Source organism: Oncorhynchus clarkii, chromosome 18 (genome assembly GCF_045791955.1).
Source record: "Oncorhynchus clarkii lewisi isolate Uvic-CL-2024 chromosome 18, UVic_Ocla_1.0, whole genome shotgun sequence".
Classification (NCBI taxonomy): domain Eukaryota; kingdom Metazoa; phylum Chordata; class Actinopteri; order Salmoniformes; family Salmonidae; genus Oncorhynchus; species Oncorhynchus clarkii.
Window position 1 is genome coordinate 12,392,567 of NC_092164.1, and position 13,859 is coordinate 12,406,425.

Below are 13,859 nucleotides of genomic sequence, written 5' to 3' on the forward strand. Positions count from 1 at the left end.
TTTCAGCTCATACAAGGAGAACACTGATCAGAGATGCAGCCAAGAGGCCCATGATCACTCTGGATGAACTGCAGAGATCTACAGCTGAGGTGGGAGACACTGTCCATAGGACAACAATCAGTCGTATATTGCACAAATCTGGCCTTTATGGAAGAGTGGCAAGAAGAAAGCCATTTCTTAAAGATATCCATAAAAAGTGTTGTTTAAAGTTTGCCACAGGCCACCTGGGAGACACGATTCCCTTTCTTTTCTGTTGGTTATGTCTGTATTGGTTTCACCTGTTTCTTGTTTGGGGTTTGGTTCAGGGCTATTTAAGCCTTCTATGCCCACCTGCTTTTGTGACGGCTTATTCTCGGTTCTGTTTGTAGATGGTTGTGTTTGGTTATTGTTTGGACTGTTTAGTGTCCTGTTTTGGGTCGGTCTTTAATTTTCGCCTGTTGTTTTGGCGTGACCTTTCCTTACTGGAATAAATACGGATTTCCCTGAACCTCTGCGCCTGACTTCGCACCCACCACTCCTAGCTACGTGACACCTAAGCTGCACTGTTTAAAGCTTATTTCTGAGATTTTTTTCTAGTAAAAAAATACTGAACAGTTTCAAAGAGAATAATCAGTTTTATTCAAAACAGTTACATTTAAAAAAATATATAACAGACAGTATTTACAAAAATGTGCATAGCCAAAAAATCCTTGGACAACAACTTCTGAGGGAATTCACAGTAACAATACATTGATAGAAAATGGTGTGTATTATACTGTATATTCTATGACAATAGTGTGGTACATAAAACATTTTACAACAGGTTGAAGGGAGGCACAGTGATGCCGAAACGTTGGTAAATACCCATTAAATTGTTGGGAGATGATGCATGCAGTGTGCCACTTCCTTTATTTTGATAGTTCATTGGACAACACAACTTCTAAGGGAATTCACAGTGAATATACGTCATACAAAATGTTGTGTGTATTATACTGTATAGTATAGGACAATAGTGGAGGTATATGAGATATTTTACAACAGGTCAAAATGTTGTGTGTATTATACTGTATATTATAGGACAATAGTGGAGGTATATGACATATTTTACAACAGGTCAAAATGTTGTGTGTATTATACTGTATAGTATAGGACAATAGTGGAGGTATATGAGATATTTTACAACAGGTCAAATTGTTGTGTGTATTATACTGTATATTATAGGACAATTGTGGAGGTATATGACATATTTTACAACAGGTCAAAATGGTGTGTGTATTATACTGTATATTATAGGACAATAGTGGAGGTATATGAGATATTTTACAACAGAGGTTGAACTTGCAGCCCATCAGTTAGATGTCTGTGGAACAAGGTGAAAATGACAGATCAGTGTCCTGTTGTGTGTATGATTCTACGTTATCACTGTGCTCGCCTCGCCATAGACTGAACTTCCTAGTGTGAAGAGGGATCCCAACATTAGAGATAGATTTCAAAGTACTTGACATCTTTTTCTTGACAATTGCTGTTCTTGCTGTGAACAGAATGAAAATCTGCAAGCCCTGTGGAGCGAAAACACAAAGACATTATCAAGTATTTTCAGGAACACACAAGAACAAACAAAAGGTATAATTTCCATAAAGAGCAGATCAATTTATTTATGTTTAGTAGGTGTCTAATTGTCAATCATGTCTGGATTCTTTGATACAATAGACACAAGTATTCATAGTTTACATTTGAATCATTTAACAGACACTCTTATCCAGAGTGACTTACAGTAGTGAGTGCATACATTTACTACCTGAGTGGTGGTGAGAACACAGAAGGAGATGTTGAGTATGGTGTACATGGTCTGGTTCTGTGTAATGAGCAACAGATAGCCCAGGATCCAGGAGAGACCGAGCACCACAGCCAGAGAAAAGCTACTGAGGAACTTCTTCTTCATCGATGTGTGTCTTGTACTGGGAAACATAACCAACATACTTAGATTGCTGTAATAGACTGTTGTAATGCTGTGGTATAAGAACAGTATGCTTCCATTGACTGAGTGGGTTAGTGCACGGTGCTTATTAAATTGTATGATTTGATTACTAATGACTGAATTAACAATAACAAAATAATAATACATTTTATTTATAACAGCTTTTCACTGAAATACAATAAAAAATAAACAAGCGCGTTAGTAGGCATTTAAATCAAGACATCTTAATGACTACAAGTTTCTACTTTGTGCCTCCAAAATGCCCCAATTAATGTTACCTGGTTAAATGTGGGTTGGTCTTGGCTGTTGTAACTGTAAAACATATCAACACCACTGTGTTGAAGATAAGCATGAACGCCACAGGGACCAGGAAACCCCAAAACATTGGCAGCTTGAAGTCAAAGTTCCCCTTTGGATCGAGGGCAGCAAGCCAGCAACTGAGAGGTCAAATGAATGAATTAGAGAGTGGGACAATGTGACAGACAAAACAGGATGCCAGCGATTTGAATAATGTGGTATAAAGTAAACGTGGTGGGTGGCATAAGTAAACAAGAAACCTTTCAACACAATGGATCGTTCTTCTTGTTTTTTACAACTTTTGTAATTGTTCTTAACCATCTTTAAAAGCATGCAATACAAACATTGATAGGGAAAAGCTTTTACAGTATTAGTTATAACATTTTATACAGCAATTGCACCACATTGATATTGGTAGTACAGTACAATTCAGTACAGTTCATTTGAGAGATATTCATCACCTCCAGCTCGTGGCTTCAGCCAATCAGACTGTCCCCATGTACCCCACACACTGCCCATGCAGTGGTTTACAAACCAATAAATACGTTGAGCCGGGTCGCTCTCTTTCAAGTACAGTATAGTACAGTACAATACAGTACAGAGTAGTAGTACAGTAGTAGTATTGACTCACAATTCTTCCTGCCTGTATCTCAGTGGATCATCCACTCTGTAACTAATTCCTAAGGTGAGGGCCACCACAACTGCAGGCAGTCCTAAAGGAGATAATGATGTTGTTATTTCCTGGTAGATTTGCATGCAGCCATATACATAGTATATATATACCACACATACATCCTCTAAAGACATTACATCACTATACAAGTAGCTTTTAAGTTCTATTTCAGGCTTATTAGAGCCTGAAAATATCACTTAGCATTAGTTTTGGTTCAAGGAGCCCAGGTCTAATGCCAGCCAAAACTTCTGAAACTACTAAATACTTGATGTTTCTCCATGCTGTCCTACCCCATCCGATGGCCACGGTATAGGCTGTGAAGTGTGACGGGCTGGTGGCCAGGCTGTTTCTTATCATTAGGAAGACATGTGTGGCGTACAGCGTGTTCCAGGTGAACGTCCCCAACAGGAAGTACTGCAGCAGGACTGCCACTGCAGTACAGGGCCCTCTGTCCCGCTCTGTGTGTGTGTCGGACGGGGGGAGAATGTTGTCTTCCTGTATTTTAGGTTTGCCCAGCTGTTTATGAGGGTTGTTCACTCCCAACATGAAGAGGAGGGTGAAGATCAGGAGACACACGCAGACGCTCACTAAGAGGACCGTTGGGTTGGTTTTGCGTGATTTCCTGGGGACAGGTGATAGACAACATTATGTTAGGGAAGTTAGATGTGTAGTTATGGATGTGTTGGTTCATTAATAGTGGGTTTTATAATGGCTTCACCTATCAAGTCCTGTTGGATCAGACAAAGGGCTTCTTTACACTATTGATCATTCTGAATTGGTTCTGGATCCCTGTAGGATCTTACTGGGTCACCAACTGGAATGTTATTGTATATTTTGAATTGGTTCTGGACACTGTAGGATCTTACCTGGTTGCGATCTGGAATGTTATTGTTAAACTCAACCCAATGATGGACATGGAACATCCCAATATGGTGATCCAGTTTAGCTCATCAGCGTATTTAAAGTCCCTCCTGAACGACTGCAGAAAGAACAAAAAATATATATTTCAACACTAAGTTTGTCACAGTCAGAAATATTTGTTGAGGATAGGCCAATGTCTCATCCTGCGCTCTGCAGAATATCAATCTCATCAATGACTGGAGAAGGGTTTAACATCCCCATGGCTTAGGCTACCACATCCTTATGATTTGCAAGTCTATTTTTTCTTAAGCTCAACGTGACTGCAAGAGACAGGTTGGAACGTCTGACTGAAATACTGGACAAATCCAAAAAAATCTAAATTGGTGGTGGTGTTTGAATGTGTTGATAAAATGTGGGACGTGATGGTTTGGTTGCGGGACAAAGGTCCAAAATGGAGGACTGTCCTGCACAATCTGGGACATGTGGTCACTCTATTCCCATGGTGAATGGCTAGGCCCACTACTGTATGAAACCACACACTATTTCAGGTATATTACCGCAACAATCGATATGGTGAAAACAAGGTGTGAGGAGGTACAGAAACTCACATCAATACCTTTGTCTGATAACACTGTAAATCTAAGAAGAATATAGCTAGCAATCAATGGGAAACTGACTGAACCACTAAAAAACTCCCCAGCTTTCCAAATGGACATTTGTTGTGAGGGCCAAGATGCCCGTTCATTTACTTTTGTTAGCTACATGTCGGGTATGCTATTCACAAGGACATATTGTTCTGTCTCACGATTCAAGCATGAAACTGCACAGAGGATCGGCTGCATGGCTATATTGACGAAAAACAGATTCCATGAGATCGAACGGTGGACAAACAAAACAGACTTTGTTGACTTTCTGTGTAATGAAAATAAAAGGTGTCTCCTTGCCTATGTAAATTACATATTTGAGAAACTGAACACAAGAATGCAGGTAAAATACAAAAACATTCTACAGTCGAGTGACCGAATCAGTGCATTCAGAAAAAAAGATTTCTTATTGGAGAGAAATCTGTTTGACTGTGATCCTGCCTCTGTTGACATGCCGGTAAGTGAAATCGAAAACAGATTGTGCCGTCATATGACCGAATGCTGCAGACAAAGCATTTTGGTTCCTGACTCAAAGGGATTAAATATCCTGCCGTCTCCCTCTGAGTATTGAAACTCATGATACCCCTTTGACAGCTCATATCTGTGTGAGGCTGGAATTAGTGTTCTAGTTTGCATTAAAACCAAATATCGATCCAGGTTAGAGGTGACAGCAGAGATGAGGTGAACACTGGCAACCACACCACCTGATTTTGAGAACATCCGACACGTCATGCATCATGTCTCTTATCTCACCATCTCATTAGTGATGGTGAGATAAGAGACTTTATGTCAGACCAATTTACATTGACTGTCATAGCCTCACATTAAATGTATGTGATGGTGAGTTGAGAAAACAATCAGAAATACTGTTAGAATGTTTTGCAATTGACTGCCATAGCACCATAGACCCAACTAAAAAAAAGTAAACATTGCTCTTAATTACAAAAAGAAATTCACATGGTTGGGGTCACAAGAACTTTCAGATATCAAAATGGGGTCATGGGCCCAAAAAGTTTGTGAACCCCTCCATAGGTCAGAGTGTGGTCAGTAAAAGGGAGATGAAGGCAGCTAGCTATTCACCATCAGCACAGCGAAGTTAGTGGTGTGATTACAGAAACATTGCAGGCCGTCTTCTGAGTGGTTGACTTTGGAGCAGCCAAAGGTGCTCCAGTCTTTCAACGTGTAGTTCCATGACACGCAGGCAAAGTCATAGAGGGAGGTGTTGGGAACAGCCTGAGAAGTGAGAACAGACACAAACTCACTGTAAATCCTTCAGAAAAAGACATGCACTGAAAAATTATAAAGTCAATTGTGAAGTATGAAAGGTCATCACGCAAATGTGGAAAGAAGAAGTTTAAATTATGATATATCATATTATATACAATGCAATATTTGCTTCCTTGTTCTTAATGGCAGATAAGCCATTAGTCATCTTAATTATCAATCAAGTACAAGGGAGGAACAAAAATCCACAGCCACTAGCCTAGTCTTAGTCTAAAATTAACTTCCTCAGCAATCTACAGAAAATACCCCATAATGACAAAGCAAAAACAGGTTTTAAGAAATGTTTGTAAATGTGTAAAAATTAAACGCTGAAATACCTTATTTACATAACTATTCAGACCCTTTGCTATGAGACTCGAAATTGAGCTCAGGTGCATCCTGTTTCCATTGATAATCCTTGAGATGTTTCTACAACTTGATTTACCATGTGTGGTAAATTCAATTGATTGAACATGATTTGTAAAGGCACACCTGTCTATACGCGGTCTCGCAGTTGACAGTGCATGTCAGATCAAAAACCAAGCCATGAGGTCGAAGGAATTGTCCGTAGAGCTCCGAGACACGATTGTGTTGAGGCACAGATCTGGGGAAGGGTACCAAAAAAGTTCTGCAGTGTTGAAGGTCCCCAAGAACACTTCCATTCTTAAATGGAAGAAGTTCGGAACCACCAAGAATCTTCCTAGAGCTGGCCGCCCAGCCAAACTGAGCAATCGGGGGAGAAGGTCCTTCGTCAGGGAGGTGACCAAGTACCAGATGGTCACTCTGACAGAGCGCCAGAGTTCCTCTGTGAAGATGAGAGAACCTTCCAGAAGGACAACCATCTCTGCAGCACTCCATCAATCAGGCATTTATGGTAGAGTGGCCAGACGGAAGCCACACCTCAGTAAAAGGCACTTGACAGCTTGCTTGGAGTTTGACAAAAGGCACCTAAAGGACTCGGACCATGAGAAACAAGATTCTCAGGTCTGATGAAACCAAGATTGAACTCTTTGGCCTGAATGCCAAGCGTTACGTCTGAAGGAAACCTGGCACCATCCCTACGGTGAAGCATGGTGGTGGCAGCATCATGCTGTGGGGATGTTTTTCAGTGGTAGGGGCTGGGAGACTAGTCCGGATCGAGGGAAAGTTGAACGGAGCAAAGTACAAAGATAGCCTTGATGCAAAGTTTCAAATTCCAACAGGACAATGACCCTAAGCACACAGCCAAGACAATGCAGGAGTCTTTGAATGTCCTTGAGTGGCCCAGCCAGAGCCCGGACTTGAACCCGATCTAACATCTTTGGAGAGAACTGAAAATAGCTGTGCAGCGATGCTACCCATTAAACCTGGCAGAGCTTGAGAGGATTTGCAGAGAAGAACGGCTGTAATCGCTGCCAAAGGTGCTTCAACAAAGTACTGAGAAAAGGGTCTGAATACTTATGTAAATGTAATATAAGTTTTTTTTATTTTTAATACATTTACAAACATTTCTAAGAACCTGTTTTTGCTTTGTCATTATGGGGTATTGTGTGTACGTAGATTGATGAGGTAAAATAGCAATTTAATACATTTTTTAATAAGGGTGCAACGTAACAAAATGTGGGAAAAGTGAAAGGGTCTGAATACTTTCCAAATGCACTGAAGATAATGGACAACTTCCCATTATATTTTGCAGATAGATTTGGACCACGATGTGTTTACTTATTCCAAGAGAAATCTTACTGTGGGCTTGAAGAGCATCTCAACATGTAACCCAGACACTTGTCCCAGGTTAGCAGAGATGACCCTTCTGCTGGTTCCTGGAGAAGCTCTGAAAGCCTTGGACCTGAAGAACCGGTCGTTTTGGTAGAGCACAAAACCAATGGAGTGGTTTGTGTTTTTACTATGCAAAACTGAGTAGAGTGAAATTGAATGAGAGAGGGTAGAGGGAGAGAGAGAGTGGGGAGAGAGAGATTGCTGTTCATATCAGAACGTATACACGAGTAGCTTGACCTTGCCTTGTAGAACTATCATGGAAGCCTAATTATTTCTCAATAGTTTACCTATCCATATGTCATATGACTCATCTTTATTGGACAATCTAAATATTTGGCATTGCTGACCTGATTTTGGCCACCACAAAGAGCAGTTAAGCGCTCTCGGTGAAAGCGTATAAAGAAATTAAATATTGAGGATCTACACTGTTAGCATACCAGCATTGACTCACCTGGTGGGAATTTGATAACAATCTGGACATCGGTAGAACCTCCTTTGTCAGCTATCAGTTCAGAGGTATTGGTGTTGACATTAATTCTGTTGGCCACAAAATTACCAGATCTTCCTGGAGAAGGAGATTAATATGATTTAACAATTTAAAGCAGAACAATATAGTGTTACTTCTGTACCACAGGAGGCTGGTGGAACCTTAATTGGGGAGAATGGGCTCATGGTAACGGCTGGAGTGGAATCAGCGGAATGGTATCAAATACATCAAACACGCGGTTTCCAGGTGTTTTATGCCATTCCATTCGCTCTGTTCCATCCATTATTATGAGTCGTCCTCCCCTCAGCAGCCTCCACTGTATCTGTTCTTGTCTGTAGTACACCAATTCAAATCCATTCCAAACCTTATTGACAGCAGAGGAGAAACATTTAAAAATGAGGTGATAGAACTAGACTGTCAACACAGATATAAACTTTCACTTTAAATGCCAGTATGTAGGTTCACTAGCAGTCCCACCCACCAGTCAGAGCAGTAAACTGGATCCCTACTGTGTCACTTGGTACTTGGACAGACAGGACTGCCACGTTGGGCCGAACCACCGAGGACACATTATTGTTCTGGTCCAGGGAAAACATATCTAGGGTCTCTGTGAGGCTGGGAGAGAAACACAGAAAAACATTAGTTTGCATGCACCATGCAGAGGCACACGTACACACATAAACTCAAACATATGCAGAAACGCAAACCACCACACACACACACACACACACACACACACACACACACACACACCACACACACACACACACTCCTGTACTTTTGGACAGCGTCTCTCTCCTGTGTACTCTCCTCACTGGCATTCAGCAGCTGACTGATGGTGGTTACAGCTGCCACTGTGATGTCCTGCAACATAATCAAAACCAGGGGATGAACCTCAAGTGTTCAAGTCACTGCAGTAACAACCTCACGTTTCTCTCCAGAACATGTCATAGTTCACGACTTGATTTCAAAACATGTTATACCTCTGTGATATTTGCAGACTGAAGCAGTGTGTTAGCTATCTGAGCTGCTGTGGTGATGTTGTCAGCTGACAGCCGCTTTGGTTGGGAGGTCAGGATCTGAGTACTGAAGGCTAACTTTCGTAAATGAGATGAACTGCTGGAGATCTGAACAGGAATTTTAGTATTGTTTGTCAACAGAACATTGTATAAGTGGCAGCAACATGCTGAACTGTGAGTGCATTTGGATATTATAGTTGCCAGTACTAACTATGTTGCTCAGTTGGTAGAGCATGGCCCTTGAAATACCAGTGTTGTGGGTTCAATGCCCACAGGGGACCAGTATGAAAATGTATGCACCCATTACTGTAAGTCAGTCTGGATAAGAACATCTACTAAATGCAATGTGAAACACAAGAAAGAAAAGTTCCTAAAACTGTTAAGCAGAATAAAGGAGCAGAATACATGATCTGAAGGTAGAAGCCAGTTGTTACTGATCTTCAAACTGTAAGATCCACTCCTCATAATGATGACTGTAACTGACCTGAAAAATGCTAAATTGAGGCTGGTCATAAATCAAGATTATAAAAAAATATACCTATTGACTTACATTTCCTAGAATGTCATTGAGGGTTAATTCACACTCCAGCCTGTTAGGAGCATCAAACTGTGGAGATCCAGTGTTATTTGAACATTCTGCTAAGGCTACTGGTAAACCAGCTGGAGGAACCAAGATAGTAAAGATTTTGTGTTACCTAATACAACATTAATTAAGACTGTAACATTTTTGTCATTTTAGGTGAATAAAAGTAACATACCACTGGTTGTCTTCTCATCACATGACTCTTCTGAATAAGCAGACCAGCCAACCACTGTTCTTGGGAAGGAGAATCCATCCTTGCTGGTGGAATTGCAGAAATACCCTATTGAAGTAAAATGCATTTCAATATGGACCAAATGTATGACTGCAAACATGAAATACACATTCTGAATGTGAGATCCAAGGAGTAGTGTTGTGGACTGTGAATATGAGATCCAGGTTTAGGTATAGTAATGTAGTGGTGTGTACTGTGAATGGTAGATCCAGGGTTAGGTATAGTGGTGTAGTATTGTGGAGGAGTCTGAATGGTAGATCCAGGGTTAGGTATAGTAGTGTAGTATTGTGGAGGAGTCTGAATGGTAGATCCAGGGTTAGGTATAGTAGTGTAGTATTGTGGAGGAGTCTGAATGGTAGATCCAGGGTTAGGTATAGTAGTGTAGTATTGTGGAGGAGTCTGAATGGTAGATCCAGGGTTAGGTATAGTAGTGTAGTATTGTGGAGGAGTCTGAATGGTAGATTCAGGGTTAGGTATAGTAGTGTAGTATTGTGGAGGAGTCTGAATGGTAGATCCAGGGTTAGGTATAGTAGTGTAGTATTGTGGAGGAGTCTGAATGGTAGATCCAGGGTTAGGTATAGTAGTGTAGTATTGTGGAGGAGTCTGAATGGTAGATCCAGGGTTAGGTATAGTGTAAGTGTGTGGATGTACCCTCTGAACAGGTCTCTCCGGTCCACTCATCAGGACAGATACAGACTCCACTCTGCAGCTCACCACCATTTATACAGACCAGAGGAGGGGTTGTGGTGATAGAGGTGGTGTTGGAGGTGGTGGGGAGACTGGTACTGGTGATAGGGATAGAGGTAGGGTAACCAGTAGTTGGAAGACCAGTAGTATTTAGGGTTATAGGGTCATCAGTTGTTGGGTTTTTTATGTCAATGGTGGTTGGAATGGCAGAGGATGTGATGAGATCCTCCTGTGGAAAAGAGACTTTAAAAAAGATAATTAACTCTGTAAACAACATAAACAAGGATACATAGTGTCAGTTCCTATAATCATAGGAGATGATCCATGCTGTTCCAGTTTCATTGTGTCTGCATCAGTGTAGAAATGTTTCCTACTGTACTTTATGAGAGAAAGAAGTCATTATCACTGCCAATAAACGGCTGATAGCAAAGGCTACTCTGTTATCAAATGTATTTAGGACCTGACAGTAGTCTATTCACAGTATGTAAACAACAACTTAACAATACATCTAAATAGTGTTGGTATAAAAATAAAGTCTGAAACAATGTCTTCACTGATGCTACTGTATCCCTTGCAGCAAACAGACAAAATATCAATCATTCATTGACTATAAATCAAACTTCAAAATTCATAAACCAAACTGTAAAAACTGTTAGGTTATACAGTGCCTTGCGAAAGTATTCGGCCCCCTTGAACTTTGCGACCTTTTGCCACATTTCAGGCTTCAAACATAAAGATATAAAACTGTATTTTTTTGTGAAGAATCAACAACAAGTGGGACACAATCATGAAGTGGAACGACATTTATTGGATATTTCAAACTTTTTTAACAAATCAAAAACTGAAAAATTGGGCGTGCAAAATGATTCAGCCCCTTTACTTTCAGTGCAGCAAACTCTCTCCAGAAGTTCAGTGAGGATCTCTGAATGATCCAATGTTGACCTAAATGACTAATGGTGATAAATACAATCCACCTGTGTGTAATCAATGCACCTGCACTGTGATAGTCTCAGAGGTCCGTTAAAAGCGCAGAGAGCATCATGAAGAACAAGGAACACACCAGGAAGGTCCGAGATACTGTTGTGAAGAAGTTTAAAGCCGGATTTGGATACAAAAAGATTTCCCAAGCTTTAAACATCCCAAGGAGCACTGTGCAAGCGATAATATTGAAATGGAAGGAGTATCAGACCACTGCAAATCTACCAAGACCTGGCCGTCCCTCTAAACTTTCAGCTCATACAAGGAGAAGACTGATCAGAGATGCAGCCAAGAGGCCCATGATCACTCTGGATGAACTGCAGAGATCTACAGCTGAGGTGGGAGACTCTGTCCATAGGACAACAATCAGTCGTATATTGCACAAATCTGGCCTTTATGGAAGAGTGGCAAGAAGAAAGCCATTTCTTAAAGATATCCATAAAAAGTGTTGGTTAAAGTTTGCCACAAGCCACCTGGGAGACACACCAAACATGTGGAAGAAGGTGCTCTGGTCAGATGAAACCAAAATTGAACTTTTTGGCAACAATGCAAACCGTTATGTTTGGCGTAAAAGCAACACAGCTGAACACACCATCCCCACTGTCAAACATGGTGGTGGCAGCATCATGGTTTGGGCCTGCTTTTCTTCAGCAGGGACAGGGAAGATGGTTAAAATTGATGGGAAGATGGATGGAGCCAAATACAGGACCATTCTGGAAGAAAACCTGATGGAGTCTGCAAAAGACCTGAGACTGGGACGGAGATTTGTCTTCCAACAAGACAATGATCCAAAACATAAAGCAAAATCTACAATGGAATGGTTCAAAAATAAACATATCCAGGTGTTAGAATGGCCAAGTCAAAGTCCAGACCTGAATCCAATCGAGAATCTGTGGAAAGAACTGAAAACTGCTGTTCACAAATGCTCTCCATCCAACCTCACTGAGCTCGAGCTGTTTTGCAAGGAGGAATGGGAAAACATTTCAGTCTCTCAATGTGCAAAACTGATAGAGACATACCCCAAGCGACTTACAGCTGTAATCGCAGAAAAAGGTGGCGCTACAAAGTATTAACTTAAGGGGGCTGAATAGTTTTGCACGCCCAATTTTTCAGTTTTTGATTTGTTAAAAAAGTTTGAAATATCCAATAAATGTCGTTCCACTTCATGATTGTGTCCCACTTGTTGTTGATTCTTCACAAAAAAATACAGTTTTATATCTTTATGTTTGAAGCCTGAAATATGGCAAAAGGTCGCAAAGTTCAAGGGGGCCGAATACTTTCGCAAGGCACTGTATATTGGCAATAATCATTTGATAAGTTAAATGCATCATACATTTTTGCACATCTGAATTGAAAGCAATTTTCCTACATAATTCTCAATCACAGAAGACTCTTAACAACAACATCATAAGAGATGACATGGAAAGGGATGCTGGCCCATGTTGACTCCAATGCTTCCCATAGCTATGTCAAGTTGACTGGATGAGTTTCTCTGTGGAGATGGGAGAACCTTCCAGAAGGACAGCCATCTCTGTAGCACTCAGGCCTTTATGGTAGAGTGGCCAGATCCTTGATGAAAACATGATCCAGAGCACTCAGGACCTCAGATTGGGGTGAAGGTTCACCTTCCAACAGGACAATGACCCTAAGCACACAGCCAGGACAATGCAAGAGTGGCTTCAGGACAAGTCTCTGAATGTCCTTGAGTGGCCCAGGCAGAGCCCGGACTTGAACCCGATCGAACATCTCTGGAGAGACCTGACAATAGCTGTGCAGCAAGGTTCCTCATCCAAACTGAATGCGAGAAACTTCCCAAATACAGGTGTACCACACTCATATCCACGAAGACTCAATGTTGTAATCGCTGATGCTTTAACAAAGTACTGAGTAAAGGGTCTGAACACTTATGTAAATGTAATATTTCATTTTTACATTTTTCATAAATTAGCAAAAATGTTTTTGCTTTGTCATTATGGGGTATTGTGTGTAGATTTAATCAATCTAAAACATTTTAGAATAAGACTGTAACGTAACAAAATGTGGAAAAAGTAAGGGGTCTGAATCTTTTCTGAAAGCACTGTATGTCATGGAAAGTGCATGTGTTCTTAAACCACCCTGAATGGATCAAATATATAGCAAGTCTTACCTGTAGCAAAGACAACCATAATCCATAGCTCCTTCATCTCTGCTGTTTCCAGTCATCCAGTGTCAGCAGACTGCACATTATTAGACCGTCTGTGGGTCTTATGCTGCTCTCCTCCTGTCACAGAGACTGCAGTGACGTGCAGATACCAGTTAATGATTTACTATTGAAATTAAGGGGGAAGTACTGTACAGTGGCTCCAACACAACTCACATTGCCAACAGGATCAGTAAAGACACACACAAGTAGATCAGCTACATGACTGGATGAATAAAATGGA

General features: G+C 40.9%; 1 protein-coding gene across 1 annotated transcript; it reads right to left on the bottom strand.

Annotated features, from left to right (window-relative positions):
* Nucleotides 1-1,273: 1,273 nt before the first annotated feature.
* LOC139372444 (adhesion G-protein coupled receptor G7-like) lies at nucleotides 1,274-13,653 on the bottom strand. Its single transcript, XM_071112159.1, has 16 exons — nucleotides 13,583-13,653; nucleotides 10,423-10,701; nucleotides 9,715-9,819; nucleotides 9,507-9,616; nucleotides 8,921-9,064; nucleotides 8,716-8,801; nucleotides 8,419-8,552; nucleotides 7,902-8,015; nucleotides 7,418-7,587; nucleotides 5,513-5,665; nucleotides 3,794-3,906; nucleotides 3,218-3,549; nucleotides 2,886-2,967; nucleotides 2,236-2,394; nucleotides 1,778-1,937; nucleotides 1,274-1,538 (listed from the first exon to the last, which is right to left on the bottom strand). Exons 1-16 carry the CDS (start codon nucleotides 13,617-13,619, stop codon nucleotides 1,332-1,334), a joined length of 2,385 nt encoding a protein of 794 aa, XP_070968260.1. The 5' UTR covers nucleotides 13,620-13,653; the 3' UTR covers nucleotides 1,274-1,331.
* Between the last annotated feature and the right edge of the window lie 206 nt (nucleotides 13,654-13,859).

What these genes read in the sequence shown, in the direction of transcription:
- LOC139372444 (XM_071112159.1), bottom strand. Translation starts at nt 13,619, where the DNA reads ATGAAGGAGCTATGGATTATGGTTGTCTTTGCTACAG. An exon ending in CTAACTTCGCTGTGCTGATG is followed by an intron (nt 3,907 to 5,512) that starts GTGAATAGCTAG and finishes TTCTTTCTGCAG; the next exon opens with TCGTTCAGGAGGGACTTTAA. An exon ending in ACCAACCCACATTTAACCAG is followed by an intron (nt 1,938 to 2,235) that starts GTAACATTAATT and finishes TATGTTTCCCAG; the next exon opens with TACAAGACACACATCGATGA.